Source organism: Lepidochelys kempii, chromosome 10 (genome assembly GCF_965140265.1).
Source record: "Lepidochelys kempii isolate rLepKem1 chromosome 10, rLepKem1.hap2, whole genome shotgun sequence".
NCBI classification, from domain to species: domain Eukaryota; kingdom Metazoa; phylum Chordata; order Testudines; family Cheloniidae; genus Lepidochelys; species Lepidochelys kempii.
The window spans coordinates 77,163,630-77,185,937 of record NC_133265.1 but is presented as its reverse complement, the minus strand read 5'-3'; the positions used below and the strand labels follow the sequence as shown (position 1 = coordinate 77,185,937).

At 42.2% G+C, this 22,308-nt stretch overlaps 1 protein-coding gene across 1 annotated transcript in view; it reads left to right on the top strand.

Annotated features, from left to right (window-relative positions):
- Positions 1–21,928, top strand: part of CERS3 (ceramide synthase 3) — a 64,632-nt gene extending 42,704 nt beyond the window's left edge. Inside the window, exon 12 of the mRNA XM_073361494.1 lies at positions 18,976–21,928. Coding sequence (XP_073217595.1) covers positions 18,976–19,104 — 129 coding nt within the window. The 3' untranslated portion in view covers positions 19,105–21,928. The remainder of the gene's footprint in view (positions 1–18,975) is intronic.
- Positions 21,929–22,308: the final 380 nt, after the last annotated feature.

Here is a 22,308-nt window from a genome sequence, read left to right as displayed (position 1 = left end):
CCTGTCTTCCCTTCCCAGCTTCTGGCAGTCAGAGTTTTATGGCCACCCTAAGCATGGGATTGCATCCCTGACCCTGAATTAGATTAGCACAGTTTGATTTTCTTTAGGAAATTTTTTGGTATGGTATCTGAAGATGGGCATGGGGAGGTTGGTGTGCTGGTAATTAACAGTTAGATCTTTCTTATAGATTTTCAAATTACCCCGTGTTTGGGTGTAAGTCAGCTACAGTTTTTTCTGGGAGCTTTCCATCATGTAGCAGTCAACTCTAAATTGGACCCCTTTCCTTTGGGGCCAAGGTGTTCTTTATAGTCTGAAGATAAGGAGCTAGCCAGTCAGGTCAGAGAGAGGCTCATATTCCCTAGTAAAGGGAAATGAGTTCCTGTTTGTGCCTTTCTCTCATCTGCAGTGTTTCCCATTCTGTTACAACAAACAGTCTAGTTAAGACCCAAGGCCTGGTCACAGGTTTCACTTACAGGATTGCCAAATTCACCTGCAGGGGAAAAGGGGAGGAAAATGTAAATAATAAGACTGATTGCAGGCCCAAGTGGTGTTTGCCATGGCTATGGATGATGGTCTTTTACTAGTTCATACACCTGTCTTAGACAATAACCATGATGGCTGCATGTTGTGTTTCTCTGGGAGAAAGCTTATTGCTAATGAGTAAGATAGGATGCTCTGCACCATCCAATACCCAGGTCTGCACTGTCCCCATGCCCCCTTAGAGCACATAATCCTTGTCATGGATCCGTAACACAATGCTCCACAAACTGCATCATTCGAAAGGTGTTTGAATCCCCATCACCAGAATCTATAAGCACTTACATAGGGAGAAAATTTCGGATAGTTGAGAGCTCTTTATCTAGCCGACAAAGACATAAAAAGATCCCAAGGCTCGAAGATGAAGCGAGAGAAATTCAGACTAGAAATGAAGCATGATTTTTCTTTTAAATGAGGGTAAGTAACCTCTGGAATAATTTACCTAGGGTTGTGGCAGATTTTCCATCATCCAAGCCTGGATGTCTTTCTAAAAGATATGCTCTAAGTCAGCCATAATGTATTGGGCTGGATTTGGGAACCATTTGGTGAAATTCTAAAGCTTGTGTAATGTAAGAGGTCATGCTAGATGCTCAGAATAGTTCCTTCTGCATTAACAACTGCATTACCTTGTCATTTTAATGGGTTTTTGAGTGGAGCAGCTGTCAAAGAGAAGTTTAATACAAACCTTCTGTAGCAAAGGAAAAAAACAAACCGTATTTTTAATGTTAGCGATAGCTGTTTCCAAAGCTGCCTTTAACATACTGATTGCAACAGTTGTTTTCCTGTATCATATCTTGGACTTGGGTTATTGTCAATTATGCTCTAGCTATAGCTGAGATTATGCTTTTCAGGTGTTTGGGACGCCTACACCTGCTTGGGCTAAAACTGATGGAAAAAAAGTAAGTTGCATGCATTTACTCTGAATGCTTCCTCAAGAAATGGTCCAAATTTGTCTGGTGTCTTTTGAAATCTGTCTGTATCTCTTTGTTAAGCCAGATCTTTCTATACTGACCCTTTCCCAACTGGTGTGTCAGCTCATCTGTTCTGGGTTTCAGATAATGATCCAATTGGGATAGCTCATTGATTTTTCTGAAACCCCTACAAAACCTCACTCCTCCAAACCCCCTCTTTTTCTCCCCTCCCTTCCAGTGGAGGGAGCTCTCCACCTCACCTTTTAAAAATGCACAAGACTGTACATTATGATTCTGAGATACTAATACTCTATTTCTGTTCAACCCCTGTGCTGGTCTTGGCTATGGGCTTCAGTTCCCACCTTTGACTGGCAGGGAGACAGACCATTCCAAAGGTGGAGGAATTTCCTACTGAGAGGCTGCTAACGGGACAACTTCAGCAGGCTGGCTCCATCTCCTTTCTGCCCGTGCAGGCTCACGATGGGTCGCGGCTTCATAGAGGCTCAAGAGATTACTAAGATGATTTCTACCACCTGTGGCCCCTTTTGACCCGCCAGTTTCATTTGCTCAGAGTACCAGTCATGTCGCACCTAGACAGTGAACTCTAAGCGTGAAATAAAGATTCCAACCTTGTCTTGGAAGAAAACAATCAAGCTGATGCACTGGGCATTCCTGGAGTGGCAGGAGATCCTTTTTTAGTAAGCGCCTCCCTCTCCCCACCCGCATCCAAGTGACTTCTGTGTAAGTGGCTATGCTTGCACCAAGGAGGCAAAAGGAAAACGCGTGATGCCAGGCCAGCATGTCTGATTAGGCGTCTGGGTCAGTTCAGCTAGCCTGGGCAGCAGAGGGCAAAAAAGAACCCTGCCTGTAATTATTCCTCCTCCTGTGAGGTGGAGAAAGGTGAAAGCTAATTCCAGACATAAGTCTCCTGCTAATATAGGCCTCTGACCACAATCCGTACGAAGAAAAGAAAGAATGAAAAGAGAAGTGTCTGCCACTGCTCGACTTTAAAAGTGGGTGAAGCATGTGATTCCTGTTTGGGTATTGAGGGTTTCGAACAAGTCCGAGATCCTCAGGCAGAAAATTTGGGGAAACAAATCAGGCAAGTGTGGAACTTTGTGTCCCTCCATCCGCCATCTCTATGGTGTGCATCTCCCTGTGGGATCAGCCAAGGAGACCACCTTCTGTGATAGATCCAGCTTGAGACACCCATCTAGGAAATTCAGGCCATGGTAAAGGTTTCAGAGGACAGTGTTTCAGAGGCTGCCAGGAGCCTCATCGCAAGACAAGAAAGCTTTTTACCATTTGCCTCATCTCTGCCAGGACCCTCTCCTCTGAGGTAGGGATTGCCTCACCTTGACAAGAATGGGAAGCGGTAACTCCAGACTGGTGTGGTGCCTGTCTTTGTTCACTGTCTTTTCCAGCCTTGCCACAAAAGATTCCTCACAACATTCATCAGTCTCCTGGACTATTTGGCCTGTTTCCCATTGCAGCTTCTGTTGATGGTGTTCTGTCAACAGCAAAGGGCAAAATCTTCCCTAGCCAAATCTCTGGAGATCTTACAATGTGGCATGGCAATGGGCTAGCTGTGGCATGCTGATAGGCCTGTCTGCTTGAGGGGTTGGTAGATAGGTCCTATCCACTGATGTCCAGGTGCATCCAGGCAATTTCTAAGTTCAAGGCTCAATACTATCCTGTCTTTTCTTCCCTGCAGCCTCAATCTAGTTCTAAGGAGGCCTTTGTCTTTTTTTGAACTCCTTTGTTATTCCCCTTGAGCTGCTCTTGTTTCCAGCAAAAATTATTTCTTGCTGTCTGTAGGCTATGGAGCCTTCTCTGGAAGTCCATAGGATGATGTATTTTGAAAGCCGAGCAGTGGTCGGAGGAGGAGGTGTGGCTGTGAGAAGAATGCTCTTTTATAAAATGTTCTGCAGAATTGAATCATTGGAAAACCATTGAGGTTTCTTTTTTTAAGTATTCATTTTTTTTAGACTGATGCAAGGCACAAGCAGAAAGGGAGATTTTTTCCTACCAGTTAATCAATTTCTGGGAAGTTCCCTGCACCAAGGGTTGTTGTAGCTGGCAGTTATTCTTCGGGATTCTCTTTTTTCCCTGCACTGGGCTCTTTGCTCATAGCACTGCTGTTAGGAATGTTAACCTGCTATTGTTATTATTAAGTGTTATGTCAAGTGAAAAGTGTGCAGGAGCTAACCTGCAGAGGCCCTCCAATGACATTTGGAGGAATAAGAGCTCCACCTACTAATTGAGTCCTCCACCTGTCAGTCAAGATTTTGAACAAAGTCCATTGGTCAGAAAATTTCCAAGAAACATGACTTGACGGTAGGAGAGTGTCTTCTTCAGAGTTTGTTTTCACAGAAACATTGTAAGGACAGTTCTGACTAGTTTGTTCAGGATCACTGCTTGTCACCATGATACACATTGGTAATATTCTTATCATTCTTCTGTCAAGGACTTAACATCACAATCCCATCGCCAATGGATTTAACCTCCCCCTTGTTTGCCTGCCTGCATTCCCTCTGAGTTAGGCATCTTCCTCTCACCCTTGTACAAATCTCCAGAGGGAAGTATAGCCCTTCAGTTTATAGTGCAGCCTTCAGTCTTGTACAGGCTTCTTGGTTGCCTACTTGTGGATCTATGTAGTAAGAGTAGCTATGGGAGGGAGGGCCTTGGAAGACCTTCACTCTTGCAGCAGTCTGGCAATGTTTACCTGAAAGTCCCACCTTGTTAGCAGGTGTTGAACCAGCTGGAAAATGAACTGGGTTCTACTGGCTCTTTGAGCAGTTTTCCCCCCACCTGCTTTCAGGAGTAGTGGGAGTAGCTCTCTAGAAGGAGAGCACCTCAGAGATGCTAGTCATGTCACTTAATGCCTATCTGGAAGGTTCTTAGATACCACAGTGATGGATGCAGCATAAGAGCCTGAATGTAACAGCATAAGATTTAGGCTCTAAATGGAGGACCACTGGGAGCAGCTGTGCCTGGAGAAAAGATTTGGACTGGATTTTGAGGTGTTCCACTTTGAATTCCTTCCAGGAATAAAATCCAGGAAGAGGGTAAGTTTTTTGACCTGCTATTACTTGTGTGTTAGGAGTTCACACATTTCAGGTACTAGTTAACTTCAGAAAACATGTAGGAAGTACTTAATAATTAGAGATGGTTTTAAAAAAATAAATTTCAAAATAGTGAACCATTTTTCACTGGAATTTCAAATTTTGACCAGCTCTGTTAATAATTTGCTCTTCTATAGCACCTTTCATCAGAGTAGCTCAAAGCACTCTATGAACATCTGTCAAACTTCAGAATGCACATCTGAGTTAGGTATCATTATACCCATTTTATAGGTGGGTGAACTAAAGCAGAGTGGTTTAGGGATGAATGTTCAAGCAGTTGACCAGAGTAGCTGGGCAGATGGATGATGGGGCACATGCCTAAGGGTGAAGTAACCCTCCATGTTTTATCATGCCATATGCAAATGTTGCAAGAGGAGGTCTGTGCAGTGACGAATCTTCCGGACTCAGTCCAGAAAGATGGGTATGAATTCCCTCAGTGCCCCTGCTTTACCAGCTGTGTCATATATGGAGTCATGCAGGCTCCATAGTGCAGCAAACCCCCCTATTTGACCCAGTGTTTTCAAAGGTACTGAGTTTGACTTCAGTAGGAACTGCAGCCACTTAGTGCCCTCAAGAATAAAAAATCGAATCTGTAGCTTCTTGCAGTCTACCAAATGTAAGGCCTCCTACCCTAGCCAATTCAGTAGAAGTTTGCTTTGTTGATCCTTGGTCATAAATTAACCCAGCTCTAGTGAAGTGGGGGAGGTTTAGATTGGATATTAGGAAAAACTTTTTCACTAAGAGGGTGGTGAAACACTGGAATGAGTTACCTAGGGAGGTGGTAGAATCTCCTTCCTTAGAGGTTTTTAAGGTCAGGCTTGACAAAGCCCTGGCTGGGATGATTTAACTGGGAATTGGTCCTGCTTTGAGCAGGGGGTTGGACTAGATGACCTTCTGGGGTCCCTTCCAACCCTGATATTCTATGATTCTATGAAGTCAATGGGGCTATGCCAGTTTTCACTAGCTGAGGATCTGGCCCAACAATTATGTCTGTCTGTCTGTCTGTCATGAAATAACTCCTTTTTGGTAAATCCCTGATCTAAAATTTCTCTGTTCGTGAAAATTGCCAGCTCAGAGAAGGGGTAGATGTGGATCAAACATCAATTCAGTAATTGCCTTTCTGCTCTCAGCATTCCTCATGCCTTGGCACTAGCTGACAGCTTTTATTGCTGCTCTTTTTGTGAGTAATTGGTTAACTTCTGTGTTTTAATTTCCCAGGAGAGTATTTATGAAATGCTCTATTTGCTGGTTACATATATTTTTAAAACATTAAATTAGAAAACAAACAGACACCACCACCATCACAACAAACCTTAAACTCTAGCCAGCTTTTAGATCCTTCAGTTTATAATTCAAAGGAAATCTGAAGGGATTGGGGGATTTTTGAAATGTGTTTCCAGTTCACAGCAGATAGTTAGGAACCTATTTCTCATATTTCCATATGAACTCCCAGTGGGGCTATGCTCTGTTAAACTGAATTAAAAAAAAAAGCCTTGGAGAACACTAGTTGTATTTAATTTAAACAAAAGGAAATTTCTCTCTCTCCTATTTAAAGTAGATAGACCGTTCAGGTAAAGTCCTCTCCACAGTACTCTTTTTGGTTTTTTGAGTGGGTTATTTTTTGTCCTGGAGTAATTTAGTGTAAAGCCAGAGCCATGCTGAAACATATACAGCTTTAATTTAGGCACAAACAGGTTGGGTCCCATCTGCTGCCTAATGTGGCAAGCCATTCATTGCAGTCATGTAAGTAACATGTAAGCAACCGGAAGAGCTCTAAGTGGAGTCCACAGGCCCAGTGGGATCCCCAGAGTTCTATAGTGTGCTCGATGGTTATCATTATCATTAATACAGAGGTGCAGCTGCTAAGATCACTGCTCTGAGTATGTTGTGCTCTATCTTGATCCATGTGATGGTCTCCATCTCGTGTCAAGTTAAAACATTACATGTTGAGACTTGTGGTCTCAGTGTGCTGTATTTTCATCATACAGTGGTAAAGATGAGGCCAACTGGGGTAATGTGGCCAAGTTTGTACCTGATGTAAGTGATAACTAAGGTAGCTATTTTCTCTAAGATCATATTTTGTGGACATGCAGGGATTCTTTAATTACTTCTGTCTCCCAGGGTTGAATGACATGCTCTCGTATTAGGAAAACCAGAAAGAAATGTATTGTGTAAGAGGGAGGCATTTGTCATTCAATTGGTTAGATATTTTGCAGGCTTTGAATAGTTATTATCATTATAGGGATTATATAAGAATGCTCATAATCAATGTGCTGTTTCAGGTACTCAACCTAAATGCAATACTATACCTCACTAAGTAAAGAAAGTCAAAGTGCCTGATAAGCTGTTTTGTAGCTAATCAAGCATTCATAATAAGGAATAAAAGTGCATATCCTGATAAAGGTTCACAACACCGAACTCTTTGGCTTAATGCAAGTTTTTGTCATAGGGTAAAAAAAAGTTCACTTTACAAAATGGCATCAAAATGCTTATTATATTTCTCTTTGTTTCTTTGCCAGCTGTGGATTTAAAATTGGAATAATTCAATAAGCAGTGGGACATTATGACTCACTCAGTACCTCCTGGGCTTTTGACATTATCGTAAAGCCACGTATACTCGAGTACAAGATTTAGGTAGTAGATTTCAATAACACAACCAGGAGATTTTATTGAAACCACAGAGAACCTGATTAACTGAAAACAATGATTGATTTCTTCTGAACAATCAATGTATTGTAGCTCTAGTTACTTATATGTTGTGCTGAGTGGTAATACAAGTGATATTTGGTAAGAGAGAATTTATTCCTTTAATTAAAATCCGGGACTTACTGTAACAGTTACATCTAAAATCTGTTTTATTTTACCAGGTTATTCTTTTCAATATTTGGGGAAGTAATGTAATCATTTTTTAACTTTTTGCTCTCGAATCCCTGTTTGAGTACACCCTGAAAACTCTGCTTGGGAAGCATTGGGAGTTGAGTGTGGCATAGAAGGGGAAGACTCGGCTAAAGGCATTTTGTGGCCACAAGATGCTCAACAAAATTAGCATAAAGATTCTGCATCTTACTATGAAAGCAATGAAGGAAACAGTCAGACGATCCACATTCCAGTGAGAATCATAGTTACCTACATTGACTAGAGAATGATAAGCTGAAAGGAAAATAATTTGTCCAATAAAACCGTCCGTGCTGGAAATGTAGATCAGTTTGCTTCAATCCAAATATAGGCTGCTTAGATTCCTGTGCAGACTAGTCACATTAAGTCATAATGTTAGCTGAGTTACACTGATTGAATTGCACATGTTGAGTTTAGAGTTTTATCAACATTATAGTACTATTTGTTGGAAAGTTACCACGCTCTATCTATTGGGACTGACTTTTTATTATCTCTCGGTTTTTTATCTTTGTATTGTAAGATGCTGTGGAATGTACTGCCCTTAATTTAGAAAGTCAGGATCCAGTCAACACCTATTTAGATTTTGAAATTTAAAAAATGTTCTTAAGATAGTTAAAGTTGTAAATAGATATGTGTTAAATCAAACCACCATTATTGAGCACATTATTGTTATAACAAATGACAAACATTAGAAAGTATGGAAATTCTGCATAAAAATTCACAAGTTTGAAGGTCAGATAATTCAGAGGTTGTAGTTCCAAAAAACTTAAACATCATAAAGTCAGAAAATAAATATAGTAGTTAAGATTCAAGCTTCAACCTCAGATTGGCTTCCTTGTCCCCACTTATACACCTTTTTTGGTGGGAGAACCCTATTATCTGTGTGAGAGAAATTACATTTATCCTGAAAATACCAACTATAGAGCCACAAATCATACATGTCTTCATAAGATGGACCTGAGATTTCCCTGTGCCTGAGATGGGTGTGGGTTGTATGATCATACAGAACTACACTATTGTAATTCATGCATGCAACGGAAACTTCTAAAGAAACATACGTGTTTTCTGTTGCATGTGTGAATTACAATATGTGTTGTACAATGATGTAACCCTGGCTCATCTCAGGTACAAAGTGTGAAAGAGCAAAGGGAATGAGGGTGCTGACTGCGGGAGACTTGGAACCTGGAGCAGGCTTGCTAAATGAGCTAACCAGAGATCCTGGCACTGGGAGGGAACCGCAAGCAGATGGTTCCTTATAAGAGAACTGAAGCAGTTGTTCGATGGAGCTGACTCTGGGAAGTTTACAAGGGAGAGTCAACAGTGAGCGGGGCCACTGCAAGCCAAACCCCCTGGCGGGTCACTCATAAAAAAGGAAAAGGAGTAGCTGGAGGAAACCTTTTGCTCACCCAGGCTCCATGGTAAGAGCCATGCCTTCTGACAGATTTTTGGGAGTTTTACTTTTGAGTTATTGTCTAAATAAACCCCGACTCCCATGAGGGTGGTGGTTGAACAAGCAAGTGTGTGGAGTCTCTGTAAAAGAGCCTGAAAGATGGAGAATAAAGTGCAGAGCAGAGGTAAACCACCCACAAGAGGAAGTACAGGGGGAGCCCACATATCTGCAAAGGGTCTATAGCTGATATTAATACAATAAATGTATAAACAGGTAACCTGTGGCCTGAATCTGAAGTATTAGATCTCTGATCAATAGTTAAAGAATGTGTGTACAACCATCATCAGAGCAGCAGCTGGTATCCAGCCTGTAACTAGTTTAGTTTTCTAAGGCTGTGGTTCAAATTTTCCTAACTTTCAAATGTTTGTTGTTTAGCCTTAACTATAAATTTCTTATTTTAAAATGTGTAGTGTAGAGGATTGCGTAGTATCCCTTTAAATCCCTCTGGCAGCCCTTCCTGTCTTCTGCATTTCAGAAATGGCCAGAACCCTGCCAGAGAGCATTGTGTACATATGTAGCTAGACCTTGCCTGTTGTGTATCATGAGTAAACACAGTTATTCAGACCCCACTGTGCCCGGGGAAGGGGATGACTTTATATTAGCTGTTGAATAAAGAGCAAAAGACAAACCAAATGTTGGAGTTTTGTTTTGCTTGTTAATGATTATTTACAATCTTAACTATTTTAGGGGAAGTGGGTGTCTATTTCCTAGTGTTACATTTTAAAATACCTGAAAATGATATCTGGACAGTTTTCTTTCGGTAGCAGACTTAATACTGATCCTCTCTGGCCAAAGGTGGCCCCTTATGCATTTGAGAATGATTGATCGTAACTAGTCTAGAAGTAAGACAGAGAGACAATAAAAGAAGTGCTTCCTTAGGTTTGGTCTATACACGCACAAGTTGTCACTTTAAGTGTACTATACTAAAATTAAAGTGGTACAACCCCCTTTAGTGTCAATGCAGTTATACCAATATAAAAGTGCTTATACTGGTTTATCTCATTCCCATGAGGGAAGGGAAATAACTGTATTGGTATAAGGCACCTTTTTATCAGTATAACTGTGACCACACTAGGGCTTTTACCAGTGTAACAACTCGGGTAAACGATCTCACATACCCTCATCTTTACAAGTATAGGGCAGTCTTTGTACCTGTCGCCTCTACCACACTGAATGAGCCTTACCTCTGATCCCTGACAGAAGTGAATGCCTTTTCAAGGGCAAGTCAAAGATAGGCTGGAGTTGGCATCTTGATATATCAGAACTTCTCTTTGGGCTTCTCTATTCTGATCACGTCCGAGCCGTATGACTCACCAGACCTTTGCCTTGAAAGGCTGCTAAGATTGCTCAGTTTTTTCTTTTCCCCGTGCCATCCCTGTAATGTTTCTAATTCAGATCTGTACTTTGATGTGGTGACAGTTTAAGACTGAAGCGTGGGGCTCTGACAATTTGCAACATGGTTAGGTTCTACTGAACACAGACTGCCCCGTTAGGGTGGATGATGTACTTTTCTACTACTTGCCCTTACTCTTTTAAGAGCTTGGAAAGTCTGATGCTAAGGCTGCATTGTTGTTTTTGTATCAGTGTTACTATATGTTTTTGTTTTGTTTTTGCCTTGCTGACTGCTTTGGCATTGTCTTCCCCTCTGCTTTCACACGTGACACTTTGAATATTAGGTAGCAGATACTGCGGTCAAACCCTACGGTTGATACTCAGGCAAAGCTGCCATTGGTTTTGATCAAAGAGGACAGGAAGGAAGAACACTGCCCTGTGTACACCAGCATTTGGAAGCACAATGCCTGTGAAGGCTAGGAGTTGGTTGGGAGCATGCTCATCAGCAGCACGTGCTTGACCTTGATTATAGCTATAACCCGTGCTCCCCTAAGTCCAGTTCTGCAGCTGCTTGCCAATGGGCTGGGCGCACTCTGCCCAGACAGTCCTTCACTGAAGTGGTAGGTGCCATTTGCAGCACTCATGCAACCCCCCATTCTTCCCCCTTCACTGTGCTTACAAGCCTACATCACCCACACTGGCTATTCCGGCAAAGGAACATTCAGAATAAGAGGTTCCTTGCACCTCCGTCCTCAACCTAGTGACAGCCATAATTTGGGCCTAATATTCTCATGGTGCCTTATCAGCAGCACCAGGCAAAATGCAGAACCATGAACTTGACCAGGAAGCCAAGAAGGTGAAGACTCTCTAGTGTTCCCTGGCACATTTGGAGCCAAATTCATTGCTGTTTCAAATGGGGCAGCTCCATTGACTTTGGTGGAATTTCACCCATTTATACCAGCAGAGAATTTGAAGTCTGCTCACCTCTTCTGTTATGGCCTCAGTCTGTTCCTGTGAAAGTCTGCGGGAGTTCTGTCATTGGCTTCAGGGGAAGCAGGATTGAGCCCTGGTGGTAGTTTATATTGTATCTTTTTAATTCAATTGTTTCCGGTTCGGGGTCATCACAGTGAGCATAGAATGCATTTGCTCTTCTTAGTCCTAACTAGCTCTGATCATAAATTTGTCTAGAACATTGGACAGGATAGCCCATTAATCCCAGTTATTGGATTAAGGAGAAGGATAGCTAAATCACTGCAGACCACATTAGACATAGACATTAGACTTCCTGGCAAATCTCTAAAGGGAGTGGTTATGGCTGCCATTGACCTCTAGAATCTTCAAAATGGAGACAATACCCGATGTGAAAGAGCTCTTTAATCTTGCACAGGAAAGCCTAACAAGCACTAATGGCTGGAAGTTAAAGCCAGACAAAGTTGAATTAGAAATAAGGCATACATTTTAACAGCAAGGGTGATTAACCATTGGAACAACCTTCCACGGGAAGTGATGCATTTTTCATTTCCTGGGGTCTTCATATCAAGACTGACTGCTTTTCTGGAAGACTTGCTTTAGTTAAACACAAGTTACTGGAATCATAACAGTAACTAGATGAAATTCTCTGGCCTGTGTTACACCTAATGGTCCCTTCTGACCTTCAAATCTATGGATTTAAGAATCATCCTTTTTAAAAAATGAAGATTTTTTGAGGGGGAGGGAGGGCTCTTTTTCTTTGTATTAAGTAGACAAATTAGGCCTGATTCTCACACTGGCATGAATTGGGAGCAACCCCATTGAAGTCAGTGGAGTTATACCATTGCAAGTTTGGTGTAATCAGGCCCATTGTGTCTGTCAAGCCCCCTTTACTGTTCTTTCCGTAGGATTTGGTGCTAACAGTTTGCATGATACAAATTGTAACAGCAATAAAAGAGTAAGGACTTGACAAATATGGTTGATTTAACTAAAAGAGGGAGATTGAGCAGCAAGTGGAAGGTTAAACAAAAGGGAAAAGATTAGACGTGCGCCTTTGGCCTCACTACAAATGACTCTCTTGGAGACTTTAGAGCATTAGTGTGCTTCTTGTGAACTTTGTAACCATTCACCCATTTAGAAAGATTAAATTGATTAGTCATCCAGAACATAAAATATACATGTCCATTATGTCTTTTTCCCCCAAACGCCTTATAGAAAATTCAGCCAATACTATGAAACAAAAACATTGGAATGAATGGCAGCCTCGACTCTTATATCTACATTTTACCAGCTGTTAAATTTTTGGTAATATATTAATCAATTATAGTATAGTGGAGACCTTTTCTTTGAGTTGGAAAACACCAGCATAATATATGATGTGCTGGGGTCAGATAAAGTATCTTGGAAGTAAAGCAGTGAAAGCCTCGGAACTGGTACATTGTATCATCCATAAAGGGTCAGAGTTAAAATAAGCACAAGCTCAATTCATGATATTCTAATAGCTTTATAATAGTCCATTGTAAACAATTTTGAGTGCAGAATTGTTTTCTAGTTAAGGAAGAAGTTATTGCTGCTTAAATTTCTGTCCTATCTTAACTTCCTGTGCCCTCCAATTGCTTGAACAATTCTGCCGTACTAAAGACTGTTTCTAAAGCAAGGGCTTTTGAAGTGCAATCAGTTGTTTGTTTGATTTAAAAGATGCAAAGGGGGAGAGCTAGATCTATTTCAGTGTCAAAATGAAAGTTTATGCCTTTGCAGTTTGCTTCCATCTGGATAGTGGTCAAGACTTGAAAAGTCATAAACCTTTCCAGAACTGAACAGGCTTTCTCTGTAACTGGTGCCGTGCTTTAGGACATGAAGGAAATACACACTTGCTGGTCTGAAATCCTTAGGATATTTCAGAGTGGTAACCGTGTTAGTCTGTATCAGCAAAAACAACGAGGGGTCTTGTGGCACCTTAAAGACTAACAAATTTCTTAGAGCATAAGCTTTCGTGGGCTATGACCCACTTCTTCAGCTGTATGGAGGATATTATCTCTCATAGAGAAGTTTATTATGTTACTGGATGATAATTCTGAATAACATATTTTGCCCTTACTGTATTTAATACCTTTCACTGAAGGACTTCAAGGGCCTAGCTAATGTTGATTGACATATTGTAGGTAATTGTTGCTATCTCCATTTTACAGATGGGGGACTGAGCCACAAAGAGGTAAATTCCTTGCCCGAGTTCAGAGTAAGTCAGCTGCAGAGCTGAGAATAGAACCCATTCTTCTAATTCCCACTTCCATGCTTTCAATGCTAGACCACACTCCACCCCTGTAGGGAGTAAGAACTAATGTCAGTATAGATATAGCTTGCATTTAGCACCTTCCACCCCAAGGCATTCCAAAGCAGATCACAAACTAAGTGCAGTTAACAGGGGGCAGAAGGACAAGGAAGCTACTAGCAGAGTGAAGAGCAGGAATCAACTGGTGGTCAGGCGTGCAGTGAAGAATCCTTGGCCAAGCACACCAGGGCTAATGAAAAGTAGTGTGAGATTGTTTGTTTAATGTCTATGTCCATTAGGAAGGGGATAGATAATACGATGGAAAATATCATAATGCTACTATATAAATCCATGGTACAAGCACACCTTGAATACTGTGTGCAATTCTGGTCATCACATCTCAAAGAAGATATATTAGCACTGGAAAAGGTACAGAGAAGGGCAACAAAACTGATTAAAGGTATGGGACAGCTTCCATATGAGCAGAGAGTAAAAGGACTGGGTCTTTTCAGCTGGGAAAAGAGATGATTAAAAGGGCATATGATAGAGGTCTATAAAATTGTGAATGGTGTGGAGAAAGTGAATAAGGAAGTATTAACAACTCCTTCTCATAACACAAGAGCCAGGGGTCACCAAATGAAATTAATAAGTGGCAGGTTTAAAACAAAAGAAGTATTAATTCACACAACACACAGTCAACTTGTGGAACTCATTGCCAGGGGATGTTGTGAAGGCCAAAACTATAACGTGGTTCAAAAACAAATTAGAGAAGTTCCCGGAGAATAGGTCCATCAATGGCTATTAGCCAAAATAGTCAGAGATGCAACCCCAGACTTAGGGTGTCCCTAGCCTCTGATTGCCAGAAGCTGGGAGTGGACAACAGGTTGGATCACTCAGTGGTTGCCTGTTCTGTTCATTCGCTCTGAAGCAGTGGTTCTCAAACTTTGGTACTGGGGATCCCTTTCACATAGCAAGCCTCTGAGTGTGACCCCCCCCCTTATAAATTAAAAACACTTTAAAATATATTTAACACCATTATAAATGTAGGAGGCAAAGTGGAGTTTGAGGTGGAGGCTGACAGCTCGCAACCCTCCCATGTAATAACCTTGCAACCCCCTGAGGGGTCCCGACCCCCAGTTTGAGAACCCCTGCTCTGAAGCATCTAGCATTGGCCATTGTCAGAAGACAAGATACTGGGCTAGATGGACCATCCATTGGTCTGACCCAGTATGGGCGTTCTTAGAGAAGACCAGACCTTGGTTTATAAGATTTCTTTCAGAAGATCCCACACCCAGAAAACTCCATGGTACAGGTTAGCTACCTTGTAAGGATGAAGACCTGAGTTGAGGAGTTAGACTGATAGGGCAACCACCTGTCCTGTATTTAAAGATGTCTGTTATCTGGGTGATCTGAGCTTTTAAAACTATGTACTTATGAAAAGGCCCATGCGCTATGGACAAATGTATCCTTCTGTACAATAACATAACTCCTACTAAAAAGCAGCCCATTGTGACCCTTTTGTAACTTATTTTGGGAGGATGAAGTTTGCCTTTGACTTCAAGGTCTACAGAACTGTCCCTCCAAGGCCCCAATTCAGCAATCCCTCCCTATTCAGCAAACCACTGAAGTACATGCCTGACTTCAAGCATTTTTCCTAAGTCCCATTTGCCTTCAATGGGGTGTGAGGAGGTGCTTAAAATTAAGTATATGCTTAAATGTTTTACCTAAATTGACACAGTCTGGCTTCACCAAACTACATTCTCCTTTAGCATTCAGCTGTATGAGCCTGTTCCAAAGCCTATTGACAGCAGCGGGGTCTTTCAATTAACTTTAATGGGGTTTGGATCAGGCCCTATATTCTGATTTGATATTTATTTGTTTCCTAAATATTTCTGGTAGCAAAAATTAACCCCAGAAAATCTTTCTGCCTTTGATCATACAGACAAAACACAGCACTAACAGGAAGTAGCAGAGGTGATCCAAATGAGATGAGATCCCATAAATTGCGTGTGGGGGAAAGGTTGCTTTTCCTTTACTCTAACTGATGACATGCCAAGTTTATTCTACAGTATTTACACTAAGATTTGTTTGTTTTGGTCCCCTTTACATGTTGTTCAGGAAAAGACGAAAGAAGAGCCCCAGGAAGTTTATACTTTGTGACAAGACCAGTGGAGTGTATGCTTTAATTTTCTTTCGAGTCCTATATGTTTCCATTGAAACTTTATATATATAAAGGGGTTGTAGGATTGCAGTCAGATAAGTTACTACTGTAGCGGTCATTTATTCTTATGTATGAATGTTCTGCTGATGGACGGTGCCAGACTAACAGCCCTGGGGAATGAAATCATCAGTTATTCACAAAGCCGGTACAGGATGGGCAGAAACAGTGCAATCTTCCCCCATAGTGCACCCCATCTCTGAGCTGGATGGAGCTGGAGTGGATGTCAATTTCCAGCCCCATTTAGCCCTTGGTTGAGATTGAGAACAAAGGGGACCAACGTTTCGAGTCCAAATGTCCTTGCTATAGGAAATGTAACCGGAAGGCAAGTTATTTCATGTGTGGGACTCTAAAAGCCATATTTAGCCACCCAGTGCCCATTTATTTGTCATGGACTTCCTGCCACCGAACATGCACCTGCAAACCAAATATGTAAGAATCACACACAGGGGCCCCTTCCCTGGTTACAAGCACCCACTCACCCCTCCCCGCAGAACAAATACTCCTCAGTTGGAGGGGCAGATGCTCGACTGGTGTAAACTGTCCTGACTGGCTCCACTGAAGCCATTCGAGTGCTCAGGTACTCCTCTGCCAAAACCATTATGTTTTAAAGGAAGAAAAATTTGGTGTGCTTAAACCAAACCTTCACTGCTTGATCCCAACTCCTGAAAATGGTGTGGAGTTTTGCTTATGGTGAGGCAAGGCAAAAAGTGGAAAAGGAGTAGATTTTATGTATTATGCCAAATGTCATCAAATTGTCACTCTGTTCAGATGCTCTTTGCTTAGCTTCTTCTAAACCTCATTGTGATGTGTTGCAACAGATGCCAGATGCCTGTTTTTAGCTGGCAGGAGGGAGGTAGTTACCACCTGGCATGTTTTTTGGTCATCTGAGCAGGAAGAACGAAGGACCAGGAGTTCAACATTCTTCCTCTGAGGAAAAAACCCTCCCAAGCTATTTAGGAAAAAAGTCCCTCCCTTGCCCATCTGCCCCTTGTTCCAGAGAACAACCCCTTCCTTTCTCACAGGCAGGGCCGGCTCCAGGCACCAGAAAACCAAGCAGGTGCCTGGGGCAGCAAATGTAAAAGGGCGGCAGGACGTCAGGCTCTGGGGCAGGAATCCGGTGGGAATTTGGCGGCCGCTCCGTCACAGCACGACTCTTCTTCGGTCGCACCATGACTCCGCCTCTGTGTTCGGCGGGCAGGATTCCGCCTCCCCATTTGGCGGCAAGTTGGTATGGGGTTTTTTTTTTTTGCCTCTTGGGGCAGCAAAAACACTAGAGCCGGCCCTGCTCACAGGGCTTTGAATATTTATATCGCTATTGCAGATACTGTAATTTTTCTAGTAATAAATCTGGCTTGGTTAATCTGTCTAAGACAGGAGCAGGGGGTTGTCTCTTGTAAATGAGGAGGTGATGCTCTTCCTTGCGCCATGGCACATGTATTTTGTGATTACGAATTTCTAAGAACTAGGCAAACTCAGGAGACATTGAGATGCAAACAGGAATTCTGGAGCTGCAGTAGTTTACACCTATTAGTAACGGGCAACTTCTTAGCTCCTGCCCCTTTGTTACTCTATTAATAATGCTTAGCACGTATGTAATGTTTCTTTCATCTTCCCTGCACTTCACCAGCATTAGTTAATCCTCACAATCACCTGGCATTTGCTATTACCGTTTTCCAAGTAGGAGAAATTGAAGCGCACAGAGGTCAAGAGACTTGTCAGGCCAGGACTGTTTTGGGATCCATCAGGATGAAGGTGTTATCAGTGTTGGCCAATTTGAGGCCAGGCATCTGTCTTTGAGTGGCATAGCAGCTCTGACACTTTCTAGAGTTTCCAGATCTCCTTGTCTATTTGGTGATCTGGATGTGAGACAGAGACTGCACTGACCTGTGTGATTGCTGGTCTCCTTCTGGTGATGGACAAAGATTAAAATGGCCCTCCTGATACCTCTAAACATGGCAGCAGTTTCTGATACCATTGGACATTGGGGTGTGAACATGTACAATGTCTCCAATTGCTAATCAGCAACAAGGGTTCTTATATGGGGCATCAGAGGGGTTTGGCTTTGTTACCCCACTTGCAGGAAGGTTGTGAAGTATTTGGGGGAGATGATACTCAGCCCTCTATCCTCTCTGCAACAAACCCAGAGGATGATCTTCTGAGATGTGCCCAGTCTCTAGGAGATACTGAGGTTTAGATGAGTTCGCTGAGACTGGCTCCGTCCAGATAAAATGGAAAATGACGCTGGTTGACGGAGGGAATCGACAGAGGAGATGTTGGCAGTCACATCTTCCCCTTTGATGGAGGAGCATGGTCCATCCTTTATTAACAGAGGTCAGCCCCTCTGGTTGCTCCTGGGTGTCCTGGTATCTGCAGCTGCTGAGAGCACCTTTTTTCATCTTCATGTAAAAAGAAGGTTGCGCCCTTTTCTGTTGGGTCGTGGGTCACACCACAGGTTTCATGCATTTATTACCCCACCGTTGGGTGACTGCAATATGCTCTACTTGGCGTGATACATGAGAACAACTTGGATAGCATGCTCATCCTTTGGAGTATTTCATACCTAGTTCACATTATACCTGGGTGCCATAGATAGCACTAGCTTCCATTCTGTTTCCAGGGGTGATTCAAGGTGTTGGTTCTAATCTATTAAGTTCTATGTGTATTTGGTCCTGTGTCCATTAGAGACCATCTTTTCTTCCATCCCTTAGCCTGTCAGTTTAGAGCTGCCAGAACATTTAAACTGACACTTAAGTCTCTACATTAGGCTAATGGCAGGAAGTTCTGAGCAAAAGACCTTCAGCCCTCATCTGACATTGGCCTTCCACTACTGGTCTCATGAAGCCCACATTGGCTGACCTTCTGTGTTTGTTGCAAGACCATCTGTTTCACAGGCCTTTGCTGATGAGGGTGGAACACGGAGCGGTTGGTGATGAGTTGGCAAGTGGGCATGCTGTCATTTCTGGTGTGTCTTGTACACTATCTATACCGCTAGTGGTATTTATAAGGGTACTTGATAAATTAATAAATAAGTACAATTATTGGCTGGTATTTCCAAAGCCACCTAGAGGATTTGAATACCCGGTTCGCACTAAAATGAATGAGAATCGCTTATCCAAACCCCATTGTCCATTTTTGAAAATCTCATCCATGATCTTTACTGCCCTGCCAAATGGAAGCATATACTTTGTCTGACAGCAAGTGTCATACATGCAGTTTGTGATAGTAAATATTTGCATGGGGTGACTGTGCTTTCTTCTTCTGTCTAGGACTTGAAAGATGACCGGAGTGATGAAGAAGAGGAAGACTCCCTCACCGATAATGAGGAGTGCACAAAGAATGGCAGCAAGAATGGCTGTGGGTTGAGCAGACACCAACTCTTAAACAACAATCATTAGATCCAAGCCTGCACCACCTCCTGCAGTGTGGCTTGCTGTGTCCTTAACCCAACCTACAGTATAGAGCTTAAAGTCAACAGACTTACAAGAGTGTGTGATTGATTTATTGCTGGTTACTAGACCTGGAAGGAAGCCCATTTTAGAAAGGGGCCAGGGGGACTGCTTAACATGACAAAATGTGTTAATGACCAACTTTCTGAATTATTGCACACAAGTGTGTGAAAAACGTACCTAGAATCTGTAAATCACTCTTGAAATGCTCAAGAATTTCAAAACGATCTCAGAACATTTAAAATCTAATGGATTTAGGCATACATTGCAAATCTGAGAAAAGCCAGGCAACTTTACCCGATAATTTTAGTGGCATTTCTATATATTTTTAGAAGAGTATAGCTGATATGAACCCCATTAAAAATCAGAATTGCAAGAGAAATCCAGAACACTAGGATATATTATCTAGCATCTTACGCATCCTGTTTGCATTTCAGCCCTTAGCACTGGGCTGCTGCTTGTGAATTACAACTAATTCCCATGTGGCTGGGGGAAGCTAGTAAGTAGGCTCTAGGGCTATTATTCAAGTTTATTGTTTGTGCCTCCCTGAAATGCCTCCTTCACTTAAAGAAGCAATTGTTAAATCCTTGCTCAAAAAATCCGTTCTTTGAAATGGCAGACAATCTCTCCAAATATCACCCATCTCAGGTCTTCTATTTTAGGAGAAGGTTTTCAAGAAAGTGGTGGCAAAAATAAATAAATAAATCTCATTCATGAGTAGGGGTTGTAACCTTTTTGAGACTGGATTACTGTACTGAGTTCTGCAGGAGGCGACACTGTCAAACCACTCAGAAATCGCAGCTCGTGCAGGATGCAATGGCCGACTCCAGTCATTGGAGTCTTGCACAAAAAGAGCACTTGAGCGCCGAGCTTTCCAACCCTCTGGCCACCGCCCACCTTCCAGGCGAAGTTTCAGGTGTTATTGACTTATAAAGCCTTAAATGATTTGGGTCCCACTGTTGGTAGAGACAACTTTTGCCCATGTGGTTCTGCAGCTATTGAAGTGGTCTGATTCACTCAAGCTAACAGCTCAGGAGAGACAAAAAGGGGCTACTAGCACAGGGTCCTCATTGAGAGGCTGTTGACTTTAATACTCTTCTCCCCGTTCTGGCTGCAAGAGCCTGAATTTGGTGACCTATAGGGCACGCTGCAGAATTCACTTGTTTTCCCAGGCTTACCTTGGAAGAGGGAAGGATGAGTGAGGGGCTGGAGGATTTGCTGGGATGAGAAATGCTGCTAGGGGCTTGGGACTCACGTTTTGTGTTATCATAAGCTATGGGAGTGGTCTCTTATGGGGAGTAGAAATTGGGGGATGTCTGCCTGTGGTCTTTTGGACCTATGAAACTGTATTTAATTTTTTGGGGGAGGAGGAGAGAGTAGAGTGCCATGAGCAGTGGATGATGCTTTATTATAAATAAATGGAATTACACTAGAGAAGGAATCTGGCCTAGTGTGTTCTGGAAAGAGCAGGAAGCATACAAGGAAAAACACCAGTCGTTGGGATAGTCAGTACTATATTTTATTCTTGCCAATGCTTGCATATCTTGGGGTGAGTCTCCAGTTATCTCAATCTCTGCAGTATTCCCTTGTACTTCTTTGTACTTACTGTAGGAAATATCCTGAATGCTGCAAGAGATTGTATCTCACTGCCAGTGCTTAACTCACCACCAGCAGCTGGCAAGTGTTTCTGGGCCATCCTTGCTTATAAATGCTTGCGTCTAATAATTTAAATCCATTAAAATGGCTTTTTTCAGCAAAATGTGAACATAGGAAGTCCAGCAACAAACAGGCTATATGTTCCTTTATAAGAGCAGTGGATATATAGTAATATATTCTGCAAATGTTGAGTGATTCTGGGAGATAGCCAGTGCATATTTTTAAATTTTGATTCCAAAAATATTTTCTGATATGAAAAAGAGAGGAACCCATATTAAGAAAGAGAGAATACTAAACTCTTCCAGGGAGTGAGCCTGAATTTATAATGCAAGTTGTGCCAACTCTTGCCATTCTTGCTTGGGCAAAATTTCCACTGAAATCGTTAGAAGTTCCTGGGAATTTTGTCTGGGTCAGAATTCTGGACTGCTCCTTAATGCATATCTCCAAACTGCCCTTATTAGAAGGGATATTCCCCACATTAGCCCCAAATATGCCTCTTCCCCACTCTCAACTTGCTTCATACCCTGCAAATTGTTAACAGGAATACTGAAGCAAGAAGCTGGCCTTATAAAGAATGTGACTCATGCTAACGAAATTAATTTCACATTGCTTCAAGATCCTTGTCCTGTCTTTAGCATGTCCCTTGGTTTGGATCTTTGTACCACAGTGTGTTCTGCATTTGGACCTGGGCAGGTTGAGAGGTCTGAAGTAATGGAGTTTACCAGCTGAAGTTGTGAAGATGACTTTGGTATGACCTTTTGACCATATCAGAATATGAACAGTCAGCAATACTATAGCCTTGGGGTAAAATCCTGACCCCACTGAAATCAATGGGAGCTTTGACATTGACTTCAGTGGAGTCCGGATTTCACCCCCAGTCTAAAGTCAATGGTGCCACGAATTCACCCTTTGTATTTATGAAAAATGTCTATTATGCTGCTTCTATACCAGTTATTTAGACAGATAAAATAGATTATCTAGCTATCGGATTATCTATTATCCCACTTTGGACCAGAGCTGTTGACTTCATGGGACTCATTGGTAATTAGTCTTTATCATGCCCTTTTGTATGATCGCCATTTTTATACTTCATGTCACTACTTTTGCCTTGTCATACATGTTGCAATCTATAAATAAACCTTTTAAAAATGTCTCCAAGTTTGACATGCTCTTGGATCATTGTTCGTCTACCGCCATTGGCCACTGTGAGGAGCAGTTTTCATTGAGATTATTCAGAAATCTCAAAAGTAAATTGCGCTGTTGAATTCTACAGCTGTGTGGGCATGTGCGCACGCCTCTGCTAGAGCCCTTTGTGTTTGTTACCTTATGTCATGTTCGAGTATGGCTCTGGATAAGTAATAAAATATGGCTTTTAATAGGCAGACTTATTTTACTTGGAATTTAATATCTATAAAATCTTAGCAATCTCATGGGGCGAGATCCTCGGCTGCAGCTAAGCTGCATTTCAGTGGTGCCGAAGGGGTGTGCGTAGATAGC